Source organism: Tachypleus tridentatus, chromosome 4, assembly GCF_004210375.1.
Source record: "Tachypleus tridentatus isolate NWPU-2018 chromosome 4, ASM421037v1, whole genome shotgun sequence".
Classification (NCBI taxonomy): domain Eukaryota; kingdom Metazoa; phylum Arthropoda; class Merostomata; order Xiphosura; family Limulidae; genus Tachypleus; species Tachypleus tridentatus.
In genome coordinates, this window is record NC_134828.1 from 90705199 (window position 1) to 90719665 (window position 14467).

Sequence of the window (14467 nt, forward strand, 5' to 3'; positions counted from 1 at the left end):
AGTTCAAAATTACATGTTGAACCACCTACACTTTGTCCACCCGAGGAATCGAGCCCTGGATTTTAAAATTGTAAGTCAGTAAACCTATCGATGAACAACTGAAGGGTACTTAAGAAAAGATGAAAAATATTCCAAGCAAATATGATTTCCATATATTCTTAAGCTCGAAGTAACAATAACATGCACGAGCAACTGGCTAACATGAATTACACTAAATACACTTGTTTAAGTTAAAGTTCGGAGAGAGGTGATTATACTTCAAAAGTATTATTAATGAACTACATCCGTCTGGGAAATTATTTGGACAACGTTTAGAGCTGCCAGCATAAATCTTTATTAGTCAAAAAATACTGTTTATTGTCACAGATTTAGTCGTGTTTGTGTGACACAATATCTAGCATAACTAATTCTACAATAGCGTATATGATCAATCAACAAGTAAAATATGAGATGTAATTCTCAAAACAGGGGAAACAAGAATTAATGGAAAGACCATAGCTTTATCCAAACAACGAAGATTTGCCCCAAATAAAGCTATGCAGACAGGACACTGCATGGATTCACATAATATACTTAAACTGTCTTTACACCTTATACACATGTTACATGTACTGTATTTACACACCTTACACTAAAGTTACATGTACTGTATTTACACCTTATACACATGTTACATGTACTGTATTTACACCTTATACACATGTTACATGTACTGTATTTACACCTTATACCCATGTTACATGTACTATATTTACACCTATACACATGTTACATGTTGTACTACACTATTCTTACATGTGCTGTATACACACATCTTACATACATTGTATTTACACTATACGCACATCTTACGTGTACTGTATTTACTACATACATCTTACATGTGCTGTGTTTACACTATACACATCTTACGTGTACTGTGTTTGCACTTTACGCACGTCTTACATATACTGTATTTACACTTTACACACATCTTACATGTACTGTATTTACACTTTACACACATCTTACATATACTGTATTTATTACACACATCTTACATATACTGTATTTACACTTTACACATATCTTACATGTACTGTATTTACACTTTATACACATCCTACATGTACTGTATTTACACTTTACACACATCTTACATATACTGTATTTACACTTTATACACATCCTACATGTACTGTATTTACACCTTATACACATGTTACATTTATAATATTATTATATCTTCAACACAAGTTTCGGAAAGTTTGAATTTTGCTCCTTTTGCTTCGCTCGGATCAACTAATCCAATTTTCTGTAGGAATTCAGTTTATATTTAAGTATCAGTTTTATATCTACTTTATCCATTATATATGTCTACAATTTAAAATGCACTGTTATTCATCCTTTAACATGTATTGACTGTCTTCCTATCTGTTTATATCTGTGTACTATATTCTCTCGTTTATTATACTTTCCACTTTCGACGCACTGTTTATTTACATATACATTTCTCTGTTTATCTGTAAATTTTTACACAGTTCATCAACTACAAAACTCTATTGTTTCAAGAAACAGCATATATGTAGTTTAAATCCAAAGCTAGCTACAAAAATTAGTCTTAGATACATAAACAATTTTACTGAAGAAAGAAAAAAGTTAAACAATTTTAATGAAGAAATAAAACACTTAAATAATTTTAATGAACAAAGAGGACACTCTCTATTTTTAACACTGAGTTTTAAATTTTAAATAATTGAAACTATTGCTCTGACAACTATTTTGAATTGCAGTCACTTTTAATTAGTGTAGATCTATTGAAACAGGACAGACTTTTATTGACAGGTTATCGTGTATATAAAGTAATTCCACAAGACCAAGCCAGTTGTTTTATGGAAACTTGGCCCGGCATGGTTAGAGGGTTAGAGTTCTTGACTCGTAATCTAAGGTTCATGAGTTCGAATCCCTATTGCACCAAACATGCCCGCCCTTTCAGCTGTGGGAACGTTACTAGGTGAGGGTCAATCCCACTATACGTTGGTAAAAGGAGTAGCCTAAGAGTTGGCTAAATTAGGGATGGCTTGGTCAGATAGCCGTAGAGTAGCTTTGCGCGAAATTGGAAACAAAGGTAACCTTTTCGTAAGGAGGTGCATGAATCATTCCCCTCAGGATCATTGCAAGTGCTTTCCGACCCTAATTTAAGATACATTTTTAAATCTCTTACGCTTTCTTCTAGCATTTCAAATAGCAGAAAATCGCTTTATTTTTACTACATAGAGGAAAAGTGTGTCATATAATTTTAATATAAACAGCTACAATCTATGAATTTTTAAAGGAAAGCACAATAAATACAACAACGGGGAAAAAATCCTTGGGAGTTTACTCCAACTCTGTTTTTTTCTTTCAGAGGATATCTTGTTTATCGAATGTCAAAAAATGAAAGCAAATAACCAGATCAGTCAATAAACTGTAACGACCTTTATGTTTTGATTATATACAATTCCATGTCTCCCCAGAAGTAGAAAAAAAAGCCTATAAACAAGCTAAAGCCTATTTAACACCGTTTATATAGGTTGATGTACAAGGACTGACACAAATTATGCAACATTTGTTTCGAGAATAAAAATTAATTTTCTTCACAATTTCTGTATTACGATATAAGACTCATGAAGCTCGTATAAAATTTGTTTTGTTTTGTTTTCAGCTGTTTCTAAGTGCATATGGATGGCTCTATATCCCGTACAACATGTGAAGCTAAGAGCTGTATTAAATATTTATTTGAATTTGGAAAAAAATATCAGGGCGAATAATACCATAGCTAGCGGCATCTATTGGTTTTACGAAAAACTATATTTCGTCATTAGAGAAAAACACTTTCATCATTTACAGAAATCTTCAAGCTGTGTTTGTGTCAGAGTAGTTTATTTATAGTGAATGTTTGCTGAGTGCGTTTTGCTATATGTATTTAATCTCATTCCTTTATAACTCGCAAATTATAACCGCGAATGTGTTATAAGAATGAATGATCGATGAGAGTAATCCTAGAGTCGGTGGTTGGTACTACTGACTGCTTTAGTTTATCAGTTCAAAATTATGAACGGCAAGACTTGTGGAGTTTTGCACGAAAAAGAAAAAATAGCACCTTTATTGAAAATTTTTTAAAAGTAGATACTTCATGGACTATCATAGAATGAGTTAATGAATTTAACTACATTATAAAGTTTAAAATTTAAAACTGAAATAAAATTTAATTTATGAACAGGTATTAAGTTCAAAAATATACTGAAGTTTGTTTTTGAATTTCGCGCAAAGCTACACGATGACTAACTGCGCTATCCGTCCCTAATTTAGTAGTGTAAGACAAGAAGAAAGGCAGCTAGTGATCACTATCCCCCCGCCAACTCTTTTATTTTACCAACGAATAGTGGGACTGACTGTCACATTATAATGCCCCCACGGCTGAAAGACGAACATGTTTGGTACGACGGGAATTCGAACTGCGAACCTCAGATTACGAGTCAAACGTCTTAACCAACCTGGCCATGCTAGGCCTTTTAAAATGAAAACTGAATTGTCTACGACAGGATTAGAACCTTCAGTCTTATGATCCGCAGTCAGACATCTTATCCTTTAGGCCACTCAGATTCTTGCACGTTTAAGGGCTCAAACTAAGATATATGTATGTTAAGTATTTTTTTTTTAACTTGCTTGTGCTATGGGCATGTTTTGTTGTTGTTTTTTTATAATAAAACATTCTGAACGAATTTGTACTTATGTATCAAATCGTAAGATTTCTATTAACACCAGGTATAACACTTTTGTTTGGAAAAATAATAATCCGTTTCTCAGTAAAAAGTGTGTTTTAACAATACATTACCATAGTTAACTAATTTCATGTGTGAACTTTAACATCTAAGTTGTCACTTTTTATCCTATATACGTTTGTTACTTTTAGTATTTCAATATACATTCAAGATTTTGCGAAATTTTGAAACCAAATAACAAGATATTATATAATATTAATTTAAATTACTGGAAGCTTGACTGAACACTGAAGGAAAATATATGAAATACTAACAACAATTAACATGTTATTTCTATGTCCAAACGGTAACTGCTTACTTTTTATATTAGAAGCAGGCGTGAAAGAACAGCGGACTCGTTAATTAAAAACTATAAGTGAAAATACAGACCAGTTGCTAGAATAATGAAATTAACACGAGACAAAACTGAAATTTCAGTGCGACACCTGGCTTGAGAAAAGACTTTATTTAATGGTCTTTAAGTCTTCTTGAAATGGTAACGTCATTTACAAAAACGTGTGTTTATGCATTTCGCGCAAAGGCACATCGCGCTATCTGATGAGCCCACTGAGGGGAATCGAATCCCTACTTTTAGCGTTGTAAAACCGTAGACTTACCACTGTACTAGCGGGGGGTCAAACAAGTTCAAACATGCTCACCTTTTCAGCCGTGGGGGCGTTATAATGTGACGGTCAATCCCACTATTCGTTGGTAAAAGAGTAGCTCAAGAGTTGGCGGTGGGCGGTGATGATTAGTTGCCTTCCCACTAGTCTTACACTGCTAAATTAGGGACGGCTAGAACAGATAGCCCTCGAATAGCTTTGTGCGAAATTCTAAAAACAAACAAACTTAGTAGGTTTTATGACGTATAATCACGAGAAATTACATCGATTTAAAACAACCAATCACAGTACAGTTTTAATTTAAACCGTTATTTTTTGTGCAGAATGTTCAGCTATGTACAATGCAATGACTTAACTGATTGGGTACCATTTAAGCATACGTTATCAACCTGTGCGTAATATTAATAAACGTTTTAGCTGATTCTTATTGGCGAATTTCTTACAGTGCTCTTCCCAAATCTATGCTTCGTGTTCCTGCAACAAAAATACATGTTTATTATCCGATTAAACATTAATGTTCTCCAGAAGATATATTAATTACTAAAGTAAAAACGCTACTGTAGAAAGGGCACACATGTGAGCTCAAAGTGTTCGTTACATTGGTAATAAGAATCGCGTACACAAACCAAGTTAGTTTCGTTCTAATGGTTTCCTTTTTCTTTATCAGAGACAAAACTAGAGGAAACATGTCTAAAACAGATACAATTATCATCTTCACAGATCCGTGGCAAAGAAAAACTGTTTGGGAAATCATACTGATCACCCCAGATTTCCTACCTTCGAAGGAAGAAACCAAATTTCTAATGTATTTCTTTCAAAACGCAAACCAGTTCAATGAAAAAAAAAAGCATTTATAAGACGCCATCAAACTGGAAAACTAGAAGTTATACAAACAAATGTCACCAAACATGCTCGCCCTTTCAGCCGAGGGGACGTTATAATGTGATGGTGAATCCCACTATTCGTTAGTAAAAGAGTGGCCCAAGAGTTGGCGGTGGGTGGTGATGACTAGCTGCCTTCCCTCTAGTCTTACACTGCTAAGTTAGGGACGGCTATCGCAGATAGTTTTCGTGTAGTTTTTCGCGAAATTCAAAACAAATGCATTGTTAACAAAACTTTGATTTATTAAATTACAAGTGTGTTAAGTTTAACAAAAATTATAGAAAATCAACTTCAGTGACATATTGAAAAAATTAATTTATTAACGTAGTATTACACAATGTTCCGAAATATTTCGAACTATTTCTTTGTAATTTTTTCGGATTATATTCCGTTTTTTTTTTTTTAAAGACGAAACTGTATGATACAGTTTTACAAGAACAAACAACTAGTATCATTAGCCCTTTTGAAATAGCTGTTTTGTAGTTTACAAAACTCTTGGATTTCTCATTTCTCCTAAGAAGACATTATTTTAAAACTGAATCACGAAGATGTTGCAAGTAATATTTTACTTCCAAGTACCAGTTTATCTTAGGCTACCGTATTAGATGGTCATGATAGCGTCAGACTAACTTATAGTATATGTATCTATATACAGCAGGCAAAGGAATAATACCCCCTGGTATAAAGTTTCCTCCGTGGTTTATAGTATCTACCGCATACTATACCTCTTCTATACAGCTATATCATAATATTCTCTTGCATTCCGGTTACACTTGGCTTCTGTTTTCATTTTCATTAACTGATTTTGTTGAAAATTGTAGACAACGACTGCATGTACTGTTTGCCATCTTTTTACCGAGTGGAGTCTTAGAATTAAACAGAAAGTAGATATATGGATTTAGAGCACTAGTCGAGAAGATTCCAAAAAAAAGCTACTAGGTTCTGATTGAGAATAGCAGGGTTTCCGAAAGCGATTATAATTTCTTGAACCAGATATGGTGTACACGTTGTTAAGAATGTTGATGCTATCGTCAAAGCCATCTTCAACGTTTGTGCTTTCGCCTTTGAAATCTGCAAGTTCAATGTATCGAAAATTTGAGCCTCAGTTGCATTTCCAGCCTCTTCCCAACTAATCGGACATGATTTTCTGGAATAAAACCGAGTCAGTTCTTGCCAACATTGTGTACATACTTCGGGCATATAATACCATAACTATCATGATATAAACTACTAGAAGAATCTAAACTTGTTGAGGAGTAAGAGAGAGCGACGACATGTAAAACTTTACAACGCAAAACGCTTTACCATCAGACAAGGTGACGGTTTGGAAAACCTATGCGTTAGGTAAGGATGGCAACAGAGATAGCGCCCAGGCGCACGTGATCAAAGCTTTGGTGCGCGTGTGACGAAAGAAATTATACACTACGGCGGTGTGACGATCTATCGCAATGACCAAGAGAATATAGTTCGAAGAAACCATGGTGAAAGTTTGGAAAACTTTAAAGATCCGGCAGAAGACTTCTCCAGCAATCCACTCTCGATCTATGAACTCCCAATCTAATTGGGAGCACATGGTGACCAATGTCACAAGAATATCTGCAACAGTAAGGTTGAAAAAGAGAACGTGAATGGCAGTCCTGCGATGCCACTTACCCTTGGTGTGAAGCTCATAGCTATGTTACCCATTAAGGAGAGGACAATTATAACCACAAGAATTTAGACCCGCACCTGATGGTGATACATCGGACCGAGAACTGCCTGTTGCTGACCACAGTCCTCTTGGGTAAGGTTAGTGTTGTTTTTTGTACATGTAGTAATGGTCATCTCCATCTTGTTCGACAATTACACTTTAAGTTCTGAAAAGAAAAGTAGAATTAGTTTTAATACAAACTTCTTGACTCCTTCTGACTTTAGACTTAAAATTCCAATACTAAAGTCATTTTTGGTTTAACTTGTCTCTTTCTCAATTCCAAAATTTTAACGTATTATTACACAAGAAATGATGCAAATCTTAGTCTGAAAAGTAGTAAAAATTACAAATAAAGTAAGAAATATTCATAAATTATACTCGTGATCAAATTTCATGTATGTAAGATTTGTTGTTTTCTTTAAACAATATTTTTAAATTTCGAATCCCGGTCGCATCAAACATGCTCCCCTTTTCAGCCGTGTGGGCGTTGTAATGTTACAGTCAATCCAACTATTCGTTGGTAAAAGAGTAGCCCAAGAGTTGGAGGTGGGTGGTGAAGACTAGTTGCCTTCCCTCTAGTCTTACATTGCTAAATTAAAGACGGCTAGCGCAGATAGTCCCCGAGTAAATTTGCGCGAAATTAAAAATAAAAACAAAAAAAACAAATATTTTTAAATACTTTGCTATTTAATCAGCAACGTTTTGATACGTTTTAATCATAGCTCAACTTCTAGAATTATGTAGATTTTATAAGAGGTAAAGTGAATTTAGAAACAGTTCTTGTGACTCATGTTAACCGGATTGGAAACAACTGTTTGTATTCATGTAGATATATTTCGCGTTGAAAGTTCTTAAACGTAATGAACTGAATAATACCATGCAGTGAAATGTTAAAGAAACTGCAAAGTGTTTCACTTTCGAAATTGAAAGATATTTAAGAGGCCAGTAATATAACTTTAAATAAGTCAACAACTGTAGTATTTTTTTAAAAAAAAATGTATGAATATCAATCATGAAGGAGATTTATCCACATATACAAATGAAAAGCGTACTTATACTTGCATTAGAAAAATTTATTTCATTTTAGGGCTCCAAAAACATTGGAATAGGGTTCATTTATTATATACAATATGATGGTGTTCCAACTTTATTAGGAATGTGTAGAGTTTAACATTAGGTGTTTGTTTACTTGTATAAAAGTAAATCCATGATGTTATAAAAACACGTAGGTTCAAGAAGTCTTGATAGAATTGGAATAAGAGTCTTATAACCTAAGCATTTTCGAAAGATAAATCCTTCCTCTTATAGTTTGCCCCTGAAGAAAAGAGATCCATCTTTCGAAAGGTAGACGCTTCTTCTTACAGTTTGCCCCTGAAGAAAAGAGATCCATTTTTCGAAAGTGTTTGGGTTATAAGGTTTATATTTAACTTGTATAAACTAAACGTTTTCCTATTAGATATGAGAATTTAGCGTAGTTGGATAAATATGATGTCTCTATTTTAAAAAGAAATTCTATGATTATCAGTCAAACTCACTACCACGGCCTGTTTTCATATTGTGACTTTATTAATTCTTAAGTAGCCATATTACTTGGAAACTAACAGAAATAAAAAATACAAAGAAAGAAGCTACGTCACGCCAAGTGCTTTGAGAGTGCCGAGTTTTCGTCATCAGAATGTTTTTCTGAAGAAAACTTTACTTCTAAAACAACCCAGGTTATCGGAGTTCTTAAAGTGATAAAATTTCTAACGAGAGTTTTCACACATGCTTTAGAATAATAAAATAAATTTTTCATTTTTGTAGTTAACATAATTTATTAATGTTTTTAATACGATGAACATTCTTGACAGAGTAAATTGCCAGATTTATTTTGGTTTCTAAGGTTTATGCATTCCTTGATACAGTAATTATCACATTCATAAAAACATGGCATCAAAAGAAGTACATTGTATTGATCGTTTTAGACTCAGTAGTTGTAAGATTTACTTAACTTTACATATACGGTCGGTCAAATTGACTGACCTTGTAACCTCTATGTAACCATTATAGTTTTCTTACTATAACTTTTAATACGTTTTGTGTATCTTCACCACATTTAGCAAGCTCTCAGTAAACATTACAACTATTGCGAAAATAAAAAATGAGATGTGTTAATTACATATTTTCATTAAAGATTTGCTCATGAATATAACATGAAATTTCATGTTAAGAATAAAACAGGTTTTTCAAATTTTATTTCCTTAACCTTTAAAACCTTCTAAGTAAATACTAAGCGTGTTTATACCAGTAAAATTTTATATTTTGTTTGTTATTTTCTATCCACTATTTCTATAAAGACTCTTTAAACTTGCCCTACTTTGTAACCACTATATCTAAAAAGAAACTTAGATTTATTTCGTATTTTGTTATTGTAACATAAAACCACATTGTTTATCCTAAATAGTTTAAAGCTTCTAACAATCTGCATTTGTTTACACTTAATTTTATTTTTTATTGTCCTTTTACTGGTTTATATTTAAGAATCATGCTAAAAAAATCGCAAAACACTTGATAGAATAACATGATACATATGTTCAAGCTTTTATATTTCAATTACTAAAGTAATGGCCTGACATAGCCAGGTGGTTAAGGTAGTTGAGTCGTAATCTGAGGGTCGCGGGTTTGAATCCCCGTCACATTAAAGATGCTCGTCTTTTCAGCTGTGGGGGCGTTATAATGTGACGATTAATTCCACTATTCGTTGGTAAAAGAGTAGCCCAAGAGTTTACGGTGGGTAGTGATGACTAGCTTCCTTCCCTCTAGTCGTACACTGCTAAATTAGGGATGGCTAGCGCAGGTAGCCCTCGAGTAGCTTTGCGCGAAGTTCGAAACAAACCATACTAAGGTAATTATAAGAAAATAATATATATTAAAACAAGAAGGGATGATTGAAGAGTTTTAAAATACGTTAAAACGTAAATAATACTAAAATATTATTTATTAACTATACATGGATGCCACCTTTATTTGTATACAGTCATAATGAACTAGTTTAATTCAGTTTTGGATGTAGTCGTCTAGAAGGTCGTGACATGCACACTTTGACCTACTCTTTTTTTAAAGTTAAGCATAAAGCTACAAATTTGGCCATATGTGCTCTGTTTATCACGGGTATCGAAACCCGGATTATAGCGTTTGAAGTCTGCAGATTAAGATTGGCAAGGCATGTTAATTTTAGTTGTTTATAAATTTGGTTATCTAAAGTGAAATCGTTATTGGACGTTTTTATACCAGTAAATGTATTTAATGTGCACATTATAAGTTTAACATGTTTTTAAAATAGAAGAAAGGACATATTTCTTCTTTTGGTGACAACAACGTAATCAAATAAATTATCCGAGATGTATCTTATCTTACACCTCCCTGTAAGATCATATAAAGCAGATCTGGCAAAACGATTATTCTTAATAAATGCTATATACAAAAATAAATTTTCTTTTGTCTTGTTCTTTTGGAATTTCGCGCAAATTTACTCGAGGTCAAACACCTTAATTAATAACGACTTCAGGAAATTTGCAAAATATGTGAGATTTGAATTTGAACACGAGTACACCAAACGGTAACCACCTTTTTTTAATTTGGTTAAATTTCGCGCAAAGCTACTCAAGAGACAGCTGCATTTGTATTTCTAGTCCTGAGCTGATTGGTTGGAGGGAAAACAGCTAATCAACAACTCCCATCGCCAATTCTTTGAGTATTTTAATCAAATAACGGGATATTACAAGCACTGCCTTAAACAACACCGAAGGAATGCGTGCTAGTGATCATAAAATTCATATTTCATTACGCTAACCATTAGGTCACCTTCGACCCATTTAATAACTATAACAAAATAGTACACTTGAATTTTGTAACATTTAAATGAGTGTTGAAATAAATCTCGTCTAAAGGTTATCTTTATTGTAAAATATAATAAGATATATAACTGAAGTGCAATACTTCGTTATTTTTCGTATATATAAAAATGGAAATATTGGACACCTTTTAATAAACATTCAGTAGCCACTTTATTAGGCACACCTATCTAGTAGCGGGTAGGACCCTCTTTTGCCTCAAGAATAGCCTGAATTCTTCGTAGCATGGATCCAACAAGGTGCTGTAAATATTTCTTAGGGATTTTGGTTCATGCTGGATCGATAGCATTATGCAGTTTCTGCAGATTTGTTGGCCATACATTCTTGTTGCAAACCTCCCGTTGCACCCGATCTCATAGGTGCTTTATTGGACTGAGATCTGGGGATTGTGCAGACCGTTGGAGTACACTAAAGTCACTGTCATGCTCATGGAACCAGCTTGAGATGATCTTTGTCTTGTGTTTGTTTGTTTGTTTGTTTGGAAATTTCGCACAAAGCTACTCGAGGGCTATCTGTGCTAGCCGTCCCTAATTTAGCAGTGTAAGACTAGAGGGAAGGCAGCTAGTCATCACCACCCACAGCCAACTCTTGGGCTACTCTTTACCAACGAATAGTGGGATTGACCGTCACATTATACACCCCACGGCTGGGAGGGCGAGCATGTTTAGCGCGACGCGGGCAGACGAACCCTCGACCCTCGGATTACGAGTCGCATGCCTTACGCGCTAGGCCATGCCGGGCCCTTTGTCTTGTGACATGGCGCATTATTCTGCTGAAAATAACCATTGAAAAATGGGTAGAATGTAGCCATAAAGGAATGCACATGGTCAGCAACAATGCTCAGGTAAGCTGTGGCATTCAAATGATGCTCAACTGGTACTAGGGGCCCAATCTGTGTCAAACAATATTCACCACACCATTACGTCACCAGCAGCCTGTAATCTTGACACAAGGCAGGATGGACCCGTGGATTTATACTGTTTAAGCCAAATTCTGACTCTACCATCTGCATGTCGCAGCAGAAATCGAGATTCGTTAAACCAGGCGTCGTTTCTCAAATCTTCAATCGTCCAGTTTTGATGACCCCGTGTCCACTGTAACCTCATCTTCCTGTTCTTAGCTGATATGAGTGAAACCCGGCCTGGTCTTATGCTGCTGTACCCCATCCTCTTCAAAGTTCAACACGTTGTACGTTCAGAGACATCTTTCTTTACAACACTGTTGTAAAGAGTGGTTATTTGAGTATTTGTGACCTTCGTGTCAGCTTGAATGAGTATGTCCACAGAATTGCCACCCACTGGATATTTTTGTTTTTCACTCCATTTTCTGTAAACTCAAGAGAATGTAGTGCGTGAAAATTCCAGGAGTTCAACAGTTTCTGAGATGTTGGAATCACTATGTCTAGCACCAACGATTATTCCACAGTCAAAGTCGTTTAGATCTCGCATCTTCCTCATTCTAATGTTTGGTCCAACAACAATTGCACCTGCTGCCCATGTCTGCACGTTTTACATACTGAGTTGCAGCCATATTATTCGCTGCTTGGCTGTTTGCGTTAAAGAGCAAGTGTAGCTAATAAAGTGACCACTGGGTGTATAAGCTAATATATATACACGAATGTTAAACGATCAGAAAACTAAGCTAATGAGACAATCTCGATACAAAAGGCGAACAATACATACACAGACATATTAATGGAGAAGCAAACTGAGGGATTAATTCATAAGTAGTTGAATAAATGAATACTTATGTAACTCAGGACGGCTGGTATGGGTATTAACACTCTTACCCATACCAGCCGTTTTGAAATACATTTTTGTACTTCAAGAGGGTTTCTCGTCACCACAAAATAAATAATTAGCTATGCCAATAAACTAATAATAAATGGGCAGATGATCGATAAATATAGTATTGGGTTGTACAATATATTTTAATGTCTACATGATTTCATTAATTTTTTTTTCTTGGTTGAAACATAGCATTGCTTTAGAAAATTTCTAAGCTGATTGGGTTTGGTTTGTTTTGAATTTTGCGTAAGTCTACACAAAAGGTGTTCCGTTGTAGTTATTTGTGCATCAGAAGTTAAAATCATAAAATCAAAAGATGCGACGTAGTTTGAGGATAAACATCTGGAATAAACTACAATAGCTGAGTCTACGCCAACAAATTTATAGTAAAGCTAAACTAATTAGATTAAGTTTTGATTAGGTGGTTTTATTACCTAGAAACTTGTTCCAACTATCCACTCCTTAGTTAGGCCACGTGTGGTAGTTGTTTTTAATTTTTAAAAGGTTTATTTAATTGTCCTCTTTGGAAGAGCCGGTATGGCCAGGTGGGTAACACACTCGATTCGTACTCCAACGGTCGCGAGTTCGAGTCCCTGTCACACCAACCACACTACCCATTTCAATCGTAAGAGCATTATAACGTGACGATCAGTCCTATTATTCGTTGGTAAAAGAATAGCCCAAGAGTTGATTGTGTGTAGTGATAACTAGCTACCTTCCCTCTAGCCTTACACTGGTAAATTAAGAACGGCTAGCTCAAATGGCCCTCTTGTACCTTTGCGCGAAATTCAAAAAACAAATGACCAAACAAATCTCTATTGAAAAATAGATCATATGTATTGTGTGATCATATGTCTTGCTTTGGCCCGGCATGGCCAGGTGGGTTAAGGCGTTCGACTCGTAATCTGAGGGTCAAGGGTTCGAATCTCGGTCTCACCAAATATGCTTGTCCTTTCAGCCGTGGGGGTGTTATAATGTGACAGTCAATCCCACTATTCGTTGGTAAAAGAGTAGCCCAAGAGTTGGCGATGGGTGGTGATGACTAGCGGCCTTCCCTCTAGTCTTACACTGCTAAATTAGGGACGGCTAGCGCAGATAGCCCTCGAGTAGCTCTCTGCGAAATTTAAAAAAAAATCTACACAATCACTTCATAGACCATCTGAAATCATACAAGTAAATTTATTATTATCTTAGTCACAGTAACATTATCGTTCATGGTTTTTACATTTGAACATCATTTATGACATTCGGCCAAGAAAGTAAGAGCTACACAAAAAACAAGCCAAGGCAGCTTGTAGAGAAGTTATGGAAAAGTGAGATCCGAGCATTACTGGGCGTGACATAATTATTGAAACAATGTAAAAAACAAAGAGACCAAAAATTAAAATATTAAAGAGAAGAACTCATCAGTAACAATGAAGAGCATTAAAATATTAAAGAGAAGAACTCATCAGTAACAATGAAGAGCATTAAAATATTAAAGAGAAGAACCCATCAATAATGATGAAGAGCATTAAAATATTAAAGAGAAGAACCCATCAATAATGATGAAAAGCATTAAAATATTAAAGAGAAGAACCCATCAATAATGATGAAGAGCATAACGGGAAATTGAATGAAGACCAAAAGATGAAAAAAACAAAAATTTAAGAGAATTGTTAAAACAAAGAGGCGTATTAATTGTTAAAAGAAAGAGGTGTATTAATTGTTAAAAGAAAGAGATGTATAAATTGTTAAAACAAAGAGGTGTATAAATTATTAAAAGAAAGAGGTGTATTAATTGTTAAAAGAAAGAGGTGTATTAATTGTT

General features: G+C 34.6%; 1 protein-coding gene across 1 annotated transcript; it reads right to left on the reverse strand.

Moving 5' to 3' along the window:
* Nucleotides 1-6620: 6620 nt before the first annotated feature.
* Nucleotides 6621-12036, reverse strand: LOC143248161 (gonadotropin-releasing hormone II receptor-like). Its single transcript, XM_076496592.1, has 2 exons — nt 11783-12036; nt 6621-6960 (listed from the first exon to the last, which is right to left on the reverse strand). Exons 1-2 carry the CDS (start codon nt 12034-12036, stop codon nt 6621-6623), a joined length of 594 nt encoding a protein of 197 aa, XP_076352707.1.
* Between the last annotated feature and the right edge of the window lie 2431 nt (nt 12037-14467).

Coding starts and splice junctions, on each gene's coding strand:
- LOC143248161 (XM_076496592.1), bottom strand. CDS start 12,036: ATGGGGTACAGCAGCATAAGACCAGGCCGGGTTTCACTCATATCAGCT. Junction 6,961..11,782: donor GCTGGTGACGTAATGGTGTG/GTGAATATTGTT, acceptor TGGGTAACATAG/CTATGAGCTTCACACCAAGG.